The 18,945-nt window shown below is 43.7% G+C and overlaps 1 protein-coding gene across 2 annotated transcripts; it reads right to left on the bottom strand.

The window, feature by feature from the left end:
• Window positions 1-1,653: 1,653 nt before the first annotated feature.
• Window positions 1,654-17,225, bottom strand: UTP25 (UTP25 small subunit processome component). 2 transcript variants are annotated; one of them, XM_036380749.2, is made up of 12 exons: window positions 17,014-17,222; window positions 15,836-15,875; window positions 14,404-14,653; window positions 13,456-13,662; window positions 11,269-11,357; window positions 9,493-9,903; window positions 8,306-8,525; window positions 6,101-6,303; window positions 4,673-4,855; window positions 3,931-4,043; window positions 3,288-3,533; window positions 1,654-2,199 (listed from the first exon to the last, which is right to left on the bottom strand). In XM_036380749.2, the coding sequence occupies exons 1-12, from the start codon at window positions 17,112-17,114 to the stop codon at window positions 1,953-1,955; spliced, it is 2,310 nt and encodes a 769-aa protein (XP_036236642.1). In that variant the 5' UTR covers window positions 17,115-17,222; the 3' UTR covers window positions 1,654-1,952. The 2 variants fall into 2 exon arrangements, with proteins under 2 accessions (XP_036236642.1, XP_054370333.1); XM_054514358.1 differs by lacking the exon at window positions 4,673-4,855 and having other exon boundaries at window positions 17,014-17,225.
• Window positions 17,226-18,945: the final 1,720 nt, after the last annotated feature.

The raw sequence follows: 18,945 nt of genomic DNA on the forward strand, positions 1-18,945 counted from the left end.
TCTTGGACAAACCCCTGCACCAGGGAATTATTTAAGATGATAAAAAAGGACCTTCACACCAGCACAGAGAAGAGCTCCCCATATCAGCAAACCTGTTTGACCCACTAGCACAGGCTGCTATGCAGAATTCCTGCCTAGGATCAGTGCTGGCTGATGAGGCTCCCTACTAAGGCAAGTAAGAATTTGTCAGGGCACAAAACCCTCCTGCACGAGCTCTCCAAGGCTCTGTGCTAGCAGCTTCGAGCACCTATTGAAGGCAGTGAAGAGGCATTTACACACTGCTTTGGCAATCAGTGAGTTATAATTAGTAATCAACATCAGAAATGTGACACTGGTATATACATATCAAATTTCCAAGTATGCTTGTCTTAGGAACAAACCCAGTAGCTGATAAAAAAATCATGAGGGCCTCAGTCTACAGTCTGGCCTTACTCCCTTAAGGCACTTTGCTTTTAATTTCAGTGTAGGAAGAAAAATACTTGCAGAGTTCAGGCTCTGGCTCAGAACTCTTGCTGCTTCTTTAAACAGGAGCTGCACTGCATCATGTTATCTCCCTAAGCAGCTATCCCACTTTAGCTTCCTCAGAGGTCAGCTCTTATCTCTGCTAAGAACATCCGGTGTAGAAAGGAAATTCCTTAATCCTATTTTGTGCGCTTGTTTTCATATGCACAGCCATAATTCTCCCACATCCAGCCTGGGCCATAAAATAAAAATCCTTGATAGCCACTACTGCTCTGTGCTGTACAGGAGACAGATGTCCAGCAGGACAAGTTTTCTGGGGCTGGCTCTTAATTCTTGTGTGCTACAGCAGAGGTATGTAAAATTAAAAGACATTACTTAAAATGCAAAGCAAGAAACTGCATGGATTTTCATGTCTACTAAATGGTAACTACTGGAGTTCACAGCTTATGAGGAATACAGGAATATGACAAAAATTGGCAGGAAGCATGTGCCTCATTTACTCAAGGAGTATATTTCACTTTGGTGTATTTACTTAAGCCTCCTAGACAAGAACTCCCTCAAAGCTTATTACAGGATGTTTCCTTCTTGCATTGGGGCTGACGCAGGGCTCACCTGCCCCTCCTGAGAACAATCTTCCTGCAGCCCCTAGCACGTGCTTACCCAAACAAATCCTTCTAATTTAACTCCCTTTCAATTAGACTTGGCTTCTGGGAAGGAGAAAAAGAAAAAGGCAGCACCAGGATGCTTCCATGTCCATCTACAACCACCAGGAGAAAAACCAGACAAAGCAACCACCTCACCTCCACCTGTGGTGCCAGATACCATCCCAGAGGCATTTGCAATCCTCTGATTTTGTACTTATCCCTGGTAAAACTGACCAGCCAGAGGGTCTGCTGGAAATAGGAAGCAGAGATATTTAGGTCTCTCCAGGAAAAACACAAAACCCATAGCTCCTACCCAAGCACATGTAAGGATTCTCACAAGTGTCAACTTGAAGCAAGTCCAACTCTCATTCAGAAACACCTTTGTGCTATAGAGCCCATGACTGCACCTCCCTTGTATATGCTTACAGAATAGTGACTCATTTAATACTTGGGCATTTTTCTTATCTTAGACAAGAAGAAAAACTTCCCCCAAGAAAAGAAAGTGAGTTTGCTACACCTGAAAATGAAATAGTCCAACTAAAAGCTATTTATCACTGCATGAATCTTTACTGACCCATGATTTTTTTAATATACATGAAAAATAGTTTCTGGATTGATTTTGTTTCTATACAGAAAACACCTTCTAAGCCTTGCTTTTTTGAATGACACCCTTCATTTCTTGTTGGGCAGAGTACTGAAATACAAAATTTAATACTATACAAACAATTTCAACAGAATATTTAACAAAAGGGAGTAAAAAGTTTAATACTTTTTTAAAAAGCAATATAAAAATCTGCATTAGGAGTAAAATGCAGGTCCATCCACTCATCCAGTCTGCAGAATCACTTAATCATTTTCTCCTGTAACAAAGAGGTGCACATTCTTCTTGGACTGTAGCATTTGAGCGGTGCGGTCTATGCCAACCACTGCAGCCAATTTCTGAGCATCATACTTGGAGTAGAGCACAGTACAAGTCCAAGTAGCATCCACCCCACTGTCTGTGGCCTTCAGCATGTTGCAAATCTCACTGTAGAAGTGGGAGTATGTTGGTAACTCATAGAAAATGAGGTTCCTAATGCCTTTTATCGTATACCTGTAGCAGAAAAAATAAAAACCAAAACACTTGAGGCAAATTTTACAAAATATACACGGTAAAACATCAGTCCTCTATCAAGTCTTCCAATTTCCATCAACCTCAATGCACATCAGCTGTAGCTCGACTTTACAAGCCCTGTGTCACAGACTGAAGACTAAACAGAGAAGTGGAATTTAGGGGAAAATCTCACAATGCCAGGCACAATGACTTCCTCTAAAGTACCAACCTCCACCAATTTATGAAGTGGTCAGCCTCTGCAGCCTTGGATTTTAATACAGTGAAGCTTGATCAGACCAAGCCTCATGAAACTTTTCGTATTTGCCAACACATCTGCTAACAGAAAGAAATCCTGTTCCATTAGGAACTTGAAAGCAGCTCCAGGCAGGATGTAACAAATTTTCCAAGTGGCCTCAGCTTGCTGTATTGCATTATTGAACAAATTATATACTCCTTCCAAAATTTTATACAATTACTGTGGCACAGATGAACACAAATAAAAGGCCCAATGAATCCCATTTGCAGGCTGTATTATCCTGTCTTGACATCACTGGAACTTGGCAGCACTTTCCTTCCTGAATAAAGCTCTGCTCATAACAAAATATTGAAGTCTCTGCAAAGGGACTGCTGACAACAGGCAAGAACTTGAAAGTAAATTTCACAACTCTTACTTCAGTCAAAGAAGTCCTCAGAGGGATCCAAAAGATTCAAAAACAGCACAGCCCGTCTATGACTAAGGTCAAACTCTACCTTCAGAACAGCACACACACACACACAACTCAGAGAGAAAACTCAGTCCACAACTGTTGTCATCTTATTGCAAAGCTCCCATATCTTTTTGGTGATTTCTCATGGGAAGCTCCTCACAGCACTGACTCCTTCTTCACAGCAGAACCAACATATTTTATCTCTCCTCAACCAGCTAACCCACTCTTTTGTAGCACTCCTCTTCTTATTGGACACAGCTGTGGCCTGTTAAGGGCAGGCCTGTTCCTAATCTTTGGTGATTGGTACAGCTGCAACTCCTCAGGGGTGAGACTGCTTTCTGAACTATTCTCTTACATTCTATCCCTCCATGCACAACTCACCTTTTGTAGAAGTGGAAACGCTCAGTGAACAATAAGAACTGCTTCTCTCCCTTGAGAAAGAAGCGCCTTGCCCTGCAGACAGCAGCCTTTTTGGTGTATTCACAGATGTGAGTGAAATTCAGGTCCTCTTTCTTGAAGTAGTTGCGAAGGCGCACGTAGTCGAAGTAGGAGGGGACGTAGATGAGCGTGTGGGACATGATGGCGTCACGGTACTCGGGCAGAACTTTGTCAATGAAAAACTGAAACCTCAATTTAAAAAAACAAATATGTTTTAACCAGAGTGAAACTTCAGCTTTCTAATACTGATATGAGCTCAGACAGAAATATCATCAAACAACACACTGCCAAAGATTTTCCTTCTTTTAACTTCACAGGACTTCTACATGTATAGAAGATAAAAGGCATTACCAGCACTACACAAATGTGGTAGAGATTGGTATTTCTTCCCCAGACTGTATTCTCCAGTGCCTTTGGCAAGGAGAAGGTCAGTATTCCCCTCCACCTGTGCAGAGCCCAGCCTACACCTGAGGACTAATGGAGATGTACTTGTGTGGTGAACCCACAGTGTGCTCTGCAGTACGCTCCACTGAATCTAAAATTGCAGTCATTAGGGCACAGCAAAACAGTCTGAGACACACAGTACCTGCCATCTATCACAGAAGTTACACTGTCAGCTTCTAATCTCCGAAAAACATGAGGAAGCTGGACCACAATGTGGCTGATGGAGCCAGTGAGCGGCACGTTGCGGATGGCCACCTGTGAGAAGGAAGTAGGATGTTCAGGGAAGCAGCATTCCAAAGGCAGGCACAGTGCAGCCAGCTTTTTGCAGCTCACATCTGACAGCACTATTTTTAAGAAAAACAGTGCTCAAGGCTGTTTTTAAGAAAGCTCCAATACAAAGCTACAGTCATGATAGACAAACCAGGTCTGTTAAATACTTGATGACTGCTTATGCCCTGTATATTTGAGATGGTCTCCTGAAGTTTTTGCTTTTCCTGTTTCTTTCAAAATACTAACAGTTCATGCAACTTACATAGTAGGAGATAAAAAACGGGAAGCAGACGAACTCTCCATTTAACAACAGAGTAAGTAAAACAAAATAACTTGACTCTGTCAAATTAAAAAACCAAAATCTGATTTCTGACATGAAACAGCAGCTACTACGAAAGAAAAATATGAAATAAGCATCACTGCATGAGGAGCAGCTCTTCATGCCTCTGGCACAGAATGTAATGTCATGGATTCAGACTGAAACATTTGGGTGAGGGAAACAACAGGCACACAGTCTTTCAGCAGCTGAGTTACAGAATTTTTCTGCAGGTTGGGTTTTCTCTTCCTCTCCCCTTCCCCTGCACAGCAGCATTCCAGCTGCTCTGTGAACTCACCTGCCCCATGTAATTGAAGCAGTGTTTGTTGAAGACAGAGTTGATCTGGGGGTCCTGGAGGGCACTGAACAGCAGCGTCTGCCGGTAGTACTTGGACCAGTTGTTGAGATTCAGCATCCGCACTCGGGAAAAGTCCACGCCGTGGGAGTCCAGAGGCAGCAGGTTAATGTGCTTCATCAGGTGCTGCACACACAGGTGAAGACACATCACTGCTGACATCCCTGACTGCCTGCAAAAGCCTTAACTGCAGTGGGAAAGAGGGCAGGGACCAGCAAGGCAGCACAGAATATAAACAAGCAGCATCTCCCAAGACACCACTGTCTGGAATTTATTGACCACAGCAAGAGCAATTTACTTGACTTCCTGCCACAGAACTGAAAGTTACCATCTCTTTAGTCACTAGGAACAGTAACTTTCTAATCTTCTGGGGCAACTATAATGGACTTGTTTGTACTAAAGTCAATGGGCCCAAGGTTTCTGAGCTAAAAGAAGCCCAAGCACAGCTCAGCTCTCATCACATTCGGGTAGAGTTTGAAGAAATTCACCACATTTTACCCTCAGGGAACAATGCCTAGGACTGGCACCCCTGCCACCACTTGGCAGGCAGTTGCACCTAAAGGGAAAAACAGAAAACAGACTCCAAGACTCATTCCTTGGGTATTGTGTAGGCTCATGTGCCCTTTCTGTGACTCCTGAGGGAAGAAGATCATCTGGACTCATCCAAAATGCATACTGACATCATGTAGTCAAAATTTCTGGTCTGGGGAACCTCAGAGGTGTTTTAATGTGGAAAAGAAAACCCTACCATTTCAATCCTGAAAACTTCTATTAGCCAAAAGCCAAAAAGCAGGGGCACTGCTGCAGGCTAGCCACAATCCAAGAGCTCCACTTGCATTAAATGTACAGGAGACCCTTCATACTGTTTAACTCTGGACATGACCAATGCTTAGTATGTGCAATCAGTAGAGACATGCATCAGTTCCTCTTGCTTTCTGGAGGAACCTGAAATAGGCTGCACAGATTCCTCACATGGCTGCAATCTGACTGAGACACTGGGCAGTCAGCTGGCAAATTTTTCCTAGATGTGATTAAAGAAATCATCATTCTTAATGCTGCAAGATAATTAAAACTGTCCAAAAACACCTTTGATGAAATACACTACTAAAGCACCAAACTAAGTTTTAGAGAGAACATGTACTACTACCCAAAATCTGTAGAAAGAATATTCTTAGTATAAGGAAAATATCAGGGTGGAGAGAGGAAAAGAAATGAACATCCATGTCTAGAATCAAGTCAGTAAAAAACAGCAATACTGCTCACTGCCAAAACTGAGTAACATCAGACCAGCAAGACACAGCACAGGACAAAAATGAATGGACATATATGAAAAACACAGCACAAAAATGAATACATATATGGAAAACTCACCAGAACGTGTTCCCAGTTCTGCATCAGGTAAATGTCTGCTTGATCAATGATGAGGATTTCTATTGATGACAGAAAATCAAAGTCTCTTTTCTTCTCCCCCTCTGCACCAATGACAGTCCTGATGCCCAGGGGAGAGGCAATGATGATGTCTGAGGAGTAGAAGGGTGCATAGAGTCTCATGCTCTTCTGCAGGATGGCAACCCCTGTCCAACAACACCAACAGCAACGTCTCAGTTAACATCAATTATCAACCACGTTCCTCCAGGAGGCTCTGGAACAGTAATTTCCCCCATTTCCTCTCTCCACACTGATGAATATAGCTGGACACAACTAATTTGTCTGAAATTCTCCTTTTCCCAAGAAGTGCTTATCCACCCTACACTCACTTGACAAGCATGTGGAAAATTTTCATGTAGTTTGACAAAGCATTGCTGTATTATTTTTTAAAAGATTTTTCATAATCTGAATGAAAATTTTTAACTGAAACATATTGTTTCTGATTTTCTACTGAACAGGGGAATGAGAACACTGAACAACTTAAGAAAAAAAAATGCAGAAATTATTAAATACTCCTTTCTCCCTGAATCCTGAACTTTGGGTATTACAGTAACTGTTACTTTAATCTGTCATGAAAGACTTGGGGTGGATCTCTTGACTATCAACTGCCTTTATTCACAGGGCTAGATTAGAAGATTTGCTACTAAACCTCAAAGGACACGTTTCTTCATGCTACAGTGACTAAAGTCTTGCACCTACACTGCTTCTCACACCACATGTTGCAGGGTACATTCTGAACCAGCCTATGCATCACCTCTCATGTTATAGACACGAAAGGGAAGGAATCAAAGGAGTTTGTGTCATAACTACGTGGCATTATTTCCAAAACCCCCAGTTTCCCGGTCTTAAAAATGCAGCTAGTCCAGACACATTCAAACCACCCCCTTCAATCTGCCCAGCAAAGTCTCTCCAACTTCTCTCCCTGTCCATCTGAAGGCAGATAGCATGGCTTCACCTGAAGGCCCTTCCAAGAATTTCAGAAACAGCAGCTGGGACCTCTCCTGCTGTCTATTTCAACCCAAGGATAAAAATGAAAAAAGGAGGAAAAAAAGAAAGGTTCAATTGGTTGAATTTCCAAGAAGAAGATATCACTTGTCACAGCATATACATAGTTTAGAAACATCAAGTCTTTTTTCTGTTTAAAAATGTGAAAGAATGGTGGTTTCAGTAAGGCATAACAAATGTGCTTTAAATTAGATCTTTGTGCAGAAGTAACAGGGTGTGCAGCACAGTAAGAAAGAGAAATTATTCTGTTTCTATAATTTACCTCTGCAAGTTAACAGCACTGAAAGTTTCTTCAATCATGTCTTAACACTTAGTGGAACAAGCAGAGTGTGGTATGGGAGAGGACTGAAAGGAAAATTATTATGCTGCTGAAAGTAAGATGCTCTCAGCCTGAGAGATACTCACTGGGGAAGGAAGAAAGACTGACTGAGACCTGCATACATCTTCCACTGTATCATTACATTTCTTGGAGTGCCAATTTATCTTTCAAGGTGCAGTATTTCAAAAGCCTCTCATCTGTCAAGTTAAGTTAGAAAAACTGCCTTCTCATCCTAGCAGCTCCAGCAACCAAGCCACCAGCTAGTTCTATGCATACTGAGTTACTAAACAGCATAAGTTTACAATATTATATGAAACAGTCTCACATTTTCTGCTTGTCCAACACTCCTACTTGCTGGCTACCCATTTGCTTCCATGAAAACCATGGGAAGCACAGCAGAAAACTGCTTTGCTCAGTACTGAGCTTTAATTTTGTTCCAACCATTACACGAGACATTGTGAACAGGCTAATTAAACCCAAAAGATTTTTTTTTTATAACATGAAAAGATTTTGCTGCATAATCAAGGCTATCTTCAAAATGAGGTGTGGGCAGTCCTGCTAAAATAAAGCTGTCATTGCATTTTAAATGATTCTGAACTTGATGTGAAAATAATTATCTCTCTATTTTCTCTTCCTTTTTAAGTTCTGGAAAGGCAAGAAAGATTTTCAGAAAAATCCAGGTTGCCAGGGCAAAACCAGCAGGAATACCACACAGCCTAGAATCTCACCAAACTTCCAGCCCTGATAGCTCTAAGGCAATGGGAAAAATTTGTTATGTAGCAGTTCTGTACAAGCCAAAAATCATCTGTTCAGTAGGTTATTACCAATTCTGAAGTGGTCATCAATGTTGCCAGCAAAGACAGCTTCATAATCTTCAGGTCTTTTCAGGTTGGGGGGCTTCTCGTCTGGGTCAGAGCCATATTCCCCTTTGAAGCGCTTTTTATTACTCACATCTATTTTTTTCTTGTCATTCACTTCGAGGAGACTGATGAAAATATGCACAATGCGCAGAGCACACTCCCTGAAGGGCACTATCATCAGCACCTGTGCAGATCAACAGGGACAGAGAATAACCCATCAAACAGGAACACTCACCATTAAGCGTGCAATAATTAAACTCTGGCTTGGATCTGCCCCCGTGGGGTATCCCAACAATCCAAACAAAACCATTCTGACAAGCAGCAGGGAGGGAAGATACACTGGGATGCACTGCTCTCAGCCAGCAGCTCAGCCTGGTTGCCCAGCTCACTGAGGGGAACTGAAAACTAAGCATGTTTTCCAGGCAAGCAAGAGCTGCTGTGACACAGAGACAGGGTCAAGGGCTGGCTCTTGGATGGGTGGCAATAGTTTCTGCACAGAACTCCAAAATATAAATGGCTAATGGGGGAGTCAACACAGAAACCAGAGATTTGCCAGGCATGCAGCAAACAGTGAAACCCAACTCTGGAATTGTTCAACAGGCAGCTGGCACACGGGGAACAGGCTGCCATAGTTGAATCCACCTGGTTATCAACTACAGGATGCTGTGAATCCAGGGAGGATTGGTTTGGGGCCCAAACAGAAAGATCCTTTCATGCAGGCAAGTCCTTACAAGTGCCTAAGGACAAAAGAATTTCTGACATATCTCTCACTGAGTGACAGCCTACACTACCTGCAGTGATACTGAAGATTGATATGGAGGCACCTGTCGGCACTGGCAGATTTAAATATGGAAGAAGGAAAACTTATCAGTCTGTGGTGCCAGGGACAAAAAACAGATTAAGTCAAACTCATGGTTTGGCACAGAACCAGGCTGGATAACAACCCTAAGCTCACTGCTTCTCACACAGCATTTTCCCTGGCCATGGAGGACAACTTCCAGGCATGATAAAGGAATGTAGAAAGGCATATGCCCAGAAACACATTCCCTGAGAGAGCAGCAACAGAAATTACTTGTGGGTAAACTACGAGGATGTTTGTACAGCCTGAGCAGGCAGCCAGGGTGGGGGTCAGGGAAGCAGAGCTCCCTTACCTTAGGCCTGGTGAGCCCCTGGTCCCTGTGGTCATCAGTGTCGGTGCCTGGCTTTCGATCCCTCCGTCTGGCGTTGTTGCTGAGCACCTGGGCGTTGGCCTTGAGCACATGGTTCAGGGCGTGCAGGCAGTAGGCGTGCCGGATCTCCTCTCCGTTTGTCAGAGCAGATCTTTCCGGGTAGAACAAGTCCCGGTAGGAATTCATGACACAGAAGAGCTCTCTTTGTAACGGGGTAAAAGAGGAATCCGTTGGTTTGTCCGCTGCAGACAGAAACTGTTTATTCACTTTTGGCCAAGTGGATTCCAAAGGCTTGTGGAGATGAAGCTGTTTCACATCAAATTCTTTGTCTGCTTTGAAAGTTTTCTGTTTCTCCAAAGTGGAAGAAAAAACTACTTGACCCAGCCTTGGCCACTGGAAAGAAAATAAGCCAACAACACTGAGGAGTCATATGTACCAAACCTTGCACACTTCAAAGCATATCACCACAGCTTGTGATAGCAACTTTAATCAAGTTTGTGAGATTAAGGAAATCATCTTTTCATAATACAATATTTTTGCTTTTTATTTCAATATGCAATCCCTTTGAGAGTCTGCCAGGATAAATAACAATAAATTTCAGCTTGGTAGATCTGGATGGATCTTGCAATGATGTGTCTGTAACTATTCCCATGCCAGAGAAAACTGAGGAATTTTCTGCCTAACCCACCCAGCAAATCAGTGGCTCAAACCAGGGACGAGATGAGATCCCTGCAGTCCAACTGTGCTTACCAGCTGACCCCAATCAGCACATACTTTAATCAAAGAAGAAAATAAACCCATTAGGGGCTAATCCCAGAAGTTGTGATACAGTTGTTAAATGCAATCTTGTTGGGTGTCTGTCTGATTTTGAACAGCTATCAGTGTAGTAGGGGAAAACTCTAAACTTTAAGCTTTCTGCCATGCAAATCGTCCCCAGCTGTCACCGTAAAGTAGCTACACCAATTTAAGCAAAGATATATCATGCATTGCTTCAGGTGGCACTGGTAATTTTGGCCACCATGTGCCAAAAAAGTAAATTAAATTTCAAAAAAAATCACAGCTTTCTCTCTGACTAACTAACCATTGGATATCTTCCAATGAATGTCACCCAGCATATGGCTGACCAGAATGGGAGGCAAGTCTCCAAAACAAAATCAGATGTGGAAAAGTTATGAAGCAAAGGTTTGTCTAAAAATGACTATTTTGAAAGCCAATATTCTTTGTCAAGCAATGAGGTGGTTTTCTGGTAATGTAATTCATGTATTATTGCCAGAATTAAGTAATAAAGTAATGTAACCAATAAATTCCCCTTCACTGGCATGTAAATGTGTACAGGGACAGAGCCATCCTGAACCAAGAATGTGAAAATGCATCACAAGTACCTCTAAAAGTGCACATGGTCACCTCAGAAGTTCAGCTGCAGAGCACACCCCTGGCATTGTGCTGTCACCACTCAGAAACGAGCCCTGTTTCCACCCTTTGTCAAGGCTTTGGTACTACAGCTTAAAGTCTAAAGCTATGTGTTTCAGGTGTGTCAGCAGATGCCCCCAAGAACAGCAGACTTCACGTTTCAACTCTTGCTCAGCAGCAAATGAAGAAGAAAACAGTTCAACAACAAAACAGTGAAAAAAAAAAATCTCGATAATTCTCGTGTCAGCAGCTAATAATAACAACTGTGATCTACTTCACCTAAATAAAAAAGGATTATTTTGATCCAGGCATCTTTAGGAATGATGGATGGCTACAGAAAATTATTACCTGACTTTGACTTGAAGTTTTAGGAAGTGTAGACATTTTCTCTATTTCCTTTTCTTCAAGTTCTTTGTCCATGTGCTGCTTAAATGGATCTATTTACAGTAACAACAAAAAAATAGCCTGAGAACTATTGCAGTTAATAGTAGAATCAAGTTGCAGAATGGATTTGCAAATGAGATGAACAGTCTCCATGCTGGCCAACACCACAATTAAAACTAGTTATTTCAAAGCACTTGGAGATGAGAGAAAGGATGTCAAATTCTCTCTGCAAAGAACAGAGAGAACAGATTTGACAGATTGCTTTTAAAAAAGAAAAAGAAGCACTTATGGAAGTACTAGAATTTTCAAGCACTAATCAAACGTTAGACAGGAAAACAATATGTACTGGAAAACAGTGGCAATTTTTTGCCTTAAGCTCTGGCACGTCCATTGCCTGCAGGTGAAAAAGGCTGTCAATAGTAAAGTCCCAAGTGAACTTGCTAACCTTCCTAATTTACAAACAGTTCTGCCCAGTGATATGAACACAGTCTGTAATAAAGCAGAGAAATATTAGGCGAGTTTTGGAGATGGGGGGCAAAAATTGCCTTGAGTGAGAAAAAGTCTGATTTATCTAATCAGCATTTCTTTTTGGAAAGGAAAAGAGAGGCAAAGAACTGTTAAATCACATTATACTCAAAGACACTGGCATGCACAAAGTCACATGCAAAGTTAATTGTGAAAGCCAAGCCCTGTATCCTGCTTGCAGAACAGGAGCATTCACTGCATAAAGAAAACTAATTAGGGAACACTGGTGCTTGCCAGCAAATATCCAGCCCACACACAAGTTACCCGGGCAAAAGTCAAGACATTTACTGATCATGACAATGAAAAAAATTTGAGAAAATCTTTCTAGAAATGGAAATTAACTGGGTATCATTTAATTGTACTGCAGGGTCTCTCCTCAGTTGAGTTTTATGGATTCCAACATTTTCCCAATAAAGTAGAAGGAGTAATGGGGTGCATTTTCAGGAATTTTAGTGACTCCGGGACCAGAGTAGAAATTAATCCTCTTTCTGCTGTCTTAGGTAATTCATTTTCTGTAATAGATTATAAAGACACTTCCAAGCTGCAAGAACCCACTGAGAAGTAGTGCATCATTTATAGGTGGAACAAAGCTGTTAGGATACTTAGCATGCAGTTGGAGAGCTACTGTTCTCATTAAAATGCAATGCCAGCAGCCTAAGTCATATTCTCATGGTAACAAGAACGAGCTGTTTTTTCTATCACATGGCCCTTTGATGCTTCCACACATTTCATGTATCACCCAGGCTGCCTCCCAGATCTAATGTCAGCTGCTGCTCCAAGATGACAAGCCAGCATCACTAGGGATGCTACAAACATATTTCTCTCTCTCAAACTATGCCATCTGATATTAAAGGCACAGAGCATTAAATATGAGCAGAAGCTGTGCGAGCGCCAGTGCGTGCCCTGTCGCTGAAGGATCACACACCGGTGCAACACAGTTATTTTGTTACATATGGTGGGACAACTCCAACACTGGAGCTTCAGATGCGTCCATCAGTGCACTGAGATTCTGGGATACACCCTTAAAAGACACTACATGTGCTCTGCAGATGCTTCACTCTCTCCTCATCCTGGTGCAGTCAGACTCCTCTGCATAACCTTCAAAATTCTGAGAATGCTGAGCATTTGTCTAAATTACTGTGGCTGCTCCAAGCTTCTCAGAATCTGACCTCTAACTCCACTGAGATGTGAAGGAGGCCCTCACAGGTCAGCTTTGTGATTATCTGCTGTGCTGTTTGTGCCAAGAACATCTTCCACAGTCAAGTGCAGGCTTGCAGAGCTTTTTGTATTACAGTGGCTTTTAAAACTACTATTAAAGCAGCAGAACAAGATAACACCCTCCACACACTTTTCTAGTTCCTGATACTTTAAGCTTTACCAGTCATAGCAGAAACCCCACATGAATCCCAGTCCCCAGGGGCTACAGAGAACAAATGGTTCAGCTACACATCTGCATTAGTGTTAAGGGTCCCTTATGTAACCAGCTGGCATGTGGGCAGCATGAATAATGTAGTGGAAGAACTTAGAAGCTGTACAGCCCATTGCTAGGGTGCTGCACAATTCAAACATGTTTACAGATACTCCTCTAAAGGCAGATCCTTAAACACAAACACACAGTTTTTTTACCTTCTGGAAGAGCTTGTGAAGAACTGCTGTCTCTCCTATCTGCATTGCAATCTCCACTCTCCTCTTCCATGAAATTGGTTTCCAAGCTAAATTCAGATTCGTGTTTCACATCAGTAAACTCCTCAATTACTCCATGACATGGGTCACAAGAGTTATCTGTGCCATCAGCCTGTTCCTGGCTGAGCATCTGCTCTGCTGTGTCTGTGGCTGTCAATTGTTAGAAAGAAACAGGTTATTCTCTCCTGGAAAAGTTACTGTCCGTAGATGTTGTTCCCTCTGAGTCACCAATTTTCTTCTCACAAAACCCTATCAAAAAAGCAGGCTTTGTATTCTACCATAAAGATGACTTTTGGCAGGCATGCCAAATGTTACATAACACAAAACGTGGTCCCCCCAAACAAAATTAAAGAAGTAACCAGTTTGGGGAATTTAACTTAGTTTCTGAACACCTAAATAACTGGAAATGATTAAAGGTTGACTCCGCTCTCCCAGCATTTCTTTGCAGATTTCATGAATGAGGACACCTTGCCATAAAGGCGGAGGTTTCCTTCCAATTTCCATATTCTTTCCCATGCTGTGAGGCAAACCTTTCCCTCCTCTCGGTGGCACAGCCAAGCCAGATGCTGCTTGAGGGAACAGCTTGTGTCTCCCATGAGTGGGTGAGAACCCCTGGTCTGCTGCTCCATGTGGATTTCCTCTGTGCTGCCGCACAAACAACATCTGAGGAAGCAGCAGCAGGCTGTCTGGCACAAAATGAGCACAGCTACCCTTTCCCCTGCTAAATCCTTCAGCAGCTGCTGCTCCCACCCACACAGAGCCAATGGAGCAACAGAGTCTCCAAGGCAGAAGAGCACCCAGCCAACAAGACAGTCTACACCAGGATCCCGGCTAAAAACATGCGTTAGTCAAACAACGTTCACCAGAGAAGCACGGGAAAAGACAAATTACCTTCTTCCTCCTCTGGAACATCATTCTTATCTTCTATGCCTTCCTCTGCTTCTCCAGTCTCCTGGGACCCTTCACTGCCCATTTCTGCCTCACTTTCCTCAGCTTCTTCGGATTCACTTTCATCTTCCTCTTCCTCACTCTCAGACTCAGGCGAGGTCTTCAGGGTAGCCAGGAGCTTATGATATCCAGAGACCTGTTCCACTTCAGTCTCTGAATCACTTTCTTTACTTGATTTATCAGAATCATCAGACTGGAAAGGAAGACACGAGTGTAAACAGCAACAACAGTAACAGCCTATAAAGCAGCAGGCAAATACCCTTACTTCTACTTGCACTATTATGTTTCCCCTCTCACATTAAACCTTACATAGATGCAATGGAATTTTTCAAAACCCAGCATTTTATGCCAATAACTATATTGGACACCTCCATTTAGGTTTTGAAAGCATCTTGGGAAACAGACTGAAGTGCCTCTTTCTGCACCAATTTGACTTGGAGCATCACAAAACCCAGTTCTTTCAGTCTCAGCTGAGTGAGGACATTTGATCTCCACAGACAAAGCATTTACTGAACCAGCATCAAATTCTTCTAAGAAAACCACACAGGGATTGAAAATTGTAGAAAGGCACCCATACAAGGGACAGAGCATGCTGGAAATGCTTCTGGCTGTCAAGAAGGTAGGTGAAATAGCTGTCAGTGGGCAGTGGCTCCCTGGGGAGTTGCTCAGGTTTGGTTCAGCTGTACAGCTCTACACTTCAAGCAAGCCAGACTTGAGCCAGTCCTGTTCTGTCCTTGCACAAACCAGTGTCTGGATTATAGCCAAAACTATAGTGAAACCATGAGTATCAACACAACGTTAACTCCTTTCTTAGTTTCTTTTAGCCCCAAAAGGAAAAAAAATCAGTAAATACTACATTAATGCACAAAATTGCTAAAGGAAACAAATGAAACAGAGTATTTAATTTTTCCAAATTAAAACTTTGAAGTCTTTTGTTAATCTGATGATAAAGGAGCCTACCAAATCCTGACTGAAAGAAAAATAAAGCACTGGCAATCTGAAGAAGGAGTATTAACATATTTCTTTGCTCAACAGAGAACAAAGTCTCCTAACTCATGCAACACTAAGTTTACCAATGTTATTAAACTAATTTAGAGCGTGATCTAATTTTCACTGTGACTAAAACACAAAAGTTAAGAACTGCTGTTATTTCCTGCTGCTTCTGCCCTCTGATGGCATTACAGTTTAGAGGCAGACATTACAGAGAACAATTCAGATCCACACAAAAATCACATTCATCTTTTTTTCCTTAATACTGGTTTTCTAAGTGGAACAACTTAATCAGCCTGAAAAAGCTGGAAACATGAAATGCTAAGCTTTTGACTTCATGAAACTACACAAAGATAAAAGTAAAGAAGGAATAAAAATACATTACCAGTTCACATGTTTGAGTTTCTTCTGGTCTTCCAGAAACCCTGAAAAGAAAGCACTAACATACCTTACTCTGCCAATAATGTTACACATAGGATGAAAGAAATGAGGGGAAGAGTGATTTGATCAGTTATGCAAGTTTAAAGTAAAAGAAAGCTTAAAACCCAACTATCACACATGTCTCCCTAAGAAAACAGACTGGGCGTTTGCCTTTAAGGTAAACCTTAAGGGTCACTCTCTTAGGTGATATGACTCTCTGTACATGAAGCCCAAGAGCTCAGGCATTACAACTGATCAATAAAAATTTTGAAATAAAATCCAGCGTTAATCAGAAGATGAGGTCTCAAAAGGAATTAAAAGCACCTAGCTACAAGGGTAGTTTGTAAAAAAGTTAACCAGAGACAGAGACTACTTCTAGCGCTAAATATTGGTCTGTGAAGAGGGAAACAGACACAAACTAAAGGACAACCAGGATTAACCAGTGTTGGGACTGCAATTCTTCAAAGAAACCACTGTGCAAACTGGGCTTAAACTAACCTCGATTCCCTCAAAAAGATACAGTCCTGTGTGGGACTGAGCATCACTGTACAGGGTGACACACAGACCTTAACTCTGCGTGCCTGCTCCTCCAGCAGCAGCAGCACAGAGCACCGGGACTAAGCAGCTCTCGCCTCAGAAGTTCACACGTGGGTACAAAGGGAAGGCGGTCACTTTGACAGACGGGCATCCCGCCGAGGAGGGAATGGCTTCTGTCACACACATCTTCGCTACTCTATTTTCATACCCTTTCCGAGATCAGAAAAGAGCACGGAGTGAACAGTGGGAAAGCTGGAACCCTGACAAGCCAAGAGACCGGCCTGGTATCAAAATGGGAGCCCCCTCGCACTCCTCAGCTTCCCCACTCCTGGCGGCAGCCTCCGGCCTGCACCACAAGAGTGTGCATTTGTTGCAAGAAAATCCGAGCCGACATTTCCTGCTTGCCGTTCTGCTTTTGAGATTCCCGGCTCGCGAGCGGCAGTGCTCCGTGCAGCTGCAGCCCCCCTCCTTCCCTCGGAGCCCAGGGCCGGCCTGAGCGGGAGCGGCGGCCGCCCGGGCCGGCCCGGGCTGAGCGGGGCCCCTCGGCCCTGCAGCCCCGGCACCGAACCGCGGGCAAGGGCCTGCCCCGCCCAGCCCAGCACTCACTTGTCATAGAAAGGGTGCTCCTCGCCGAACTCCCGCAGGTGCTTCTTCTGCTTCTTGCTCAGGCTGCGCAGCAGCTCCCGCCTGGCTCGCCGCTTGCCCATGCCGGCCCTGCCCGGCCCGCTCCACGTGGGTGCCCGGCGCGCCGCGCTGTCGCACGGTGGGCGGGGCGGTGCCCGCAGCCCGGCGCCGCCCGGTGATGCCGGGGAGGGCGTCGCACCCTGGGAAGGCGGGGCCGCGGGCGGCTGGAAGGAGAGGCAGAGGGGGGTGAGCTCAGGGGCCGAGCCTCGCCCCGCCGGCGGCGGTCAGCGTGCCGTGCGGGGAGCGGGCGCGCATTTGTTCCTGCGATCCGCTCTGGGGAACGCAAAGTACCGGCAGGGAACGCTTGTCCCAGACGGTGCCCAAATTCAAGCCAGTCCCGACGCTGCGTCCCGCCGCGACCCCGAGCTTGGTGCGGGCCGTGACGCGTTTCCGCTGCCGGAGCCGCGGTGCAGCCGGCGAGCGGCGTGATGGCAGCGGGGCGGGCACCGCACAGCCGCAGCCCGGCGCTGCTCGGGCTCACGGAGCGCAGGCAGACACTACTGGAGCTACCGCACTTTCTCCAACTGACCCGTGATCTGCAGTACTAACAGCTACACATCTTCTGGGAAAACTTTTACAATCATGCTAGAGGAAGAGACCCAACACAAGTCCTTAATACTCAGGCTTCCTTATTCTAAAAGCAATCAAAAGCTCCAAATGAAACTCCTCCGAAATCTAGCTCTTCTAACATGTCACTGCTGAATCTTACTGAGCGCTGTTTAAGCGTGCTTTACTGCACATGGAGACAATTTTTCAGAAACAACCATAAATTGTGTCAAATACACTAAATTCATTTTCAGTTCTTTGCATTAGAAGTTCTTTATATCCCCGTTTTTCTGTATGACCTAGCTGAAACTCCTCTAATCTTTAGTAACAAAGGGCTATAAATGTTGTAATTTGCAAAACACACACAATAGGTTTCAGTTTGTCTCTGGGAGTACAAGAACTAAGTGAGAGCAACATAATTCCAAATAGGATGGAGGCATGGAATATTTTAGGGGAAAAGAACATTTAGCATTTGGACTGTAGCTTCTTGACTATCTTGACCTGAGGGCACCCATGGATTTGACTGAAGCAAGCAAGCACATTTAACTGCACTTCAGTTACACAGAAGCCTCCAGGAGTTACTCCTGCATGTTGTTAATCCCATGGTCAGTCCCTTCAATAAACTCCTCTGGCCTGGGGGAAGTTGTCTTAATCCAAACCATTCCACCGACCTGCTTTACCCAGTACCCCACAGCACACAGACAGCAGCAGCAGCAGTTGGCTGTGCCCAGCAGCAGAAATTCCCTTGGCAGGTTCTGTCAAAGCTAACATGTTATGTAACAACACTAAAATAAACTATTTCAAACTAGCAGGGTTTTTGGGGAAGTTGGCAGTCATGCTCTGTAAGAGGAAAAATATTGCCAATCAATCTCACTTCTGTCAGGAATGTGAAAAAGGCAGTATATTTTTATGTTGCAAAATTGTTTCTTGTTGACTTACAGTTTGGCATTGGGAGACAGCAGAAGAGCAGGAGTCTGTTCAGAGCTGAATCAGGAGAGCTCAGGAACTCTTTGGGGATTGCATTCTTGTGTATTAAAAAGGGAAAATTATAAGACCTTGGTGACAGTAAGCCTGTAGCTTGGACTCCAGTGTGGTTTGTGTACTCTTTCCAAAGTTCTGGCTATGGTATTTCACACTACTTTGTGGAGTTTCAGTCTGCTTTTAAATATTGCCTTATGAATTAAAAATGCATGGATCCCATTATTTTGTCCTGAATGCCAGCACTTGCTTCTGTGGCCAGTTATTTACACTTTTTTCACCAGAATGGGGAAGTTTTTCTAGCAGCTTAGAAGATTTGGTCCTGTAGCT

This window comes from Molothrus ater, chromosome 3 (assembly GCF_012460135.2).
Source record: "Molothrus ater isolate BHLD 08-10-18 breed brown headed cowbird chromosome 3, BPBGC_Mater_1.1, whole genome shotgun sequence".
In the NCBI taxonomy this organism is placed as follows: Eukaryota; Metazoa; Chordata; class Aves; order Passeriformes; family Icteridae; genus Molothrus; species Molothrus ater.

What these genes read in the sequence shown, in the direction of transcription:
- UTP25 (XM_036380749.2), bottom strand. Translation starts at nt 17,114, where the DNA reads ATGGGCAAGCGGCGAGCCAGGCGGGAGCTGCTGCGCAGCCTGAGCAAG. An exon ending in TGTTCCAGAGGAGGAAGAAG is followed by an intron (nt 13,663 to 14,403) that starts GTAATTTGTCTT and finishes AACAATTGACAG; the next exon opens with CCACAGACACAGCAGAGCAG. An exon ending in GCTTCAATTACATGGGGCAG is followed by an intron (nt 4,044 to 4,672) that starts GTGAGTTCACAG and finishes TCCTTCTCACAG; the next exon opens with GTGGCCATCCGCAACGTGCC.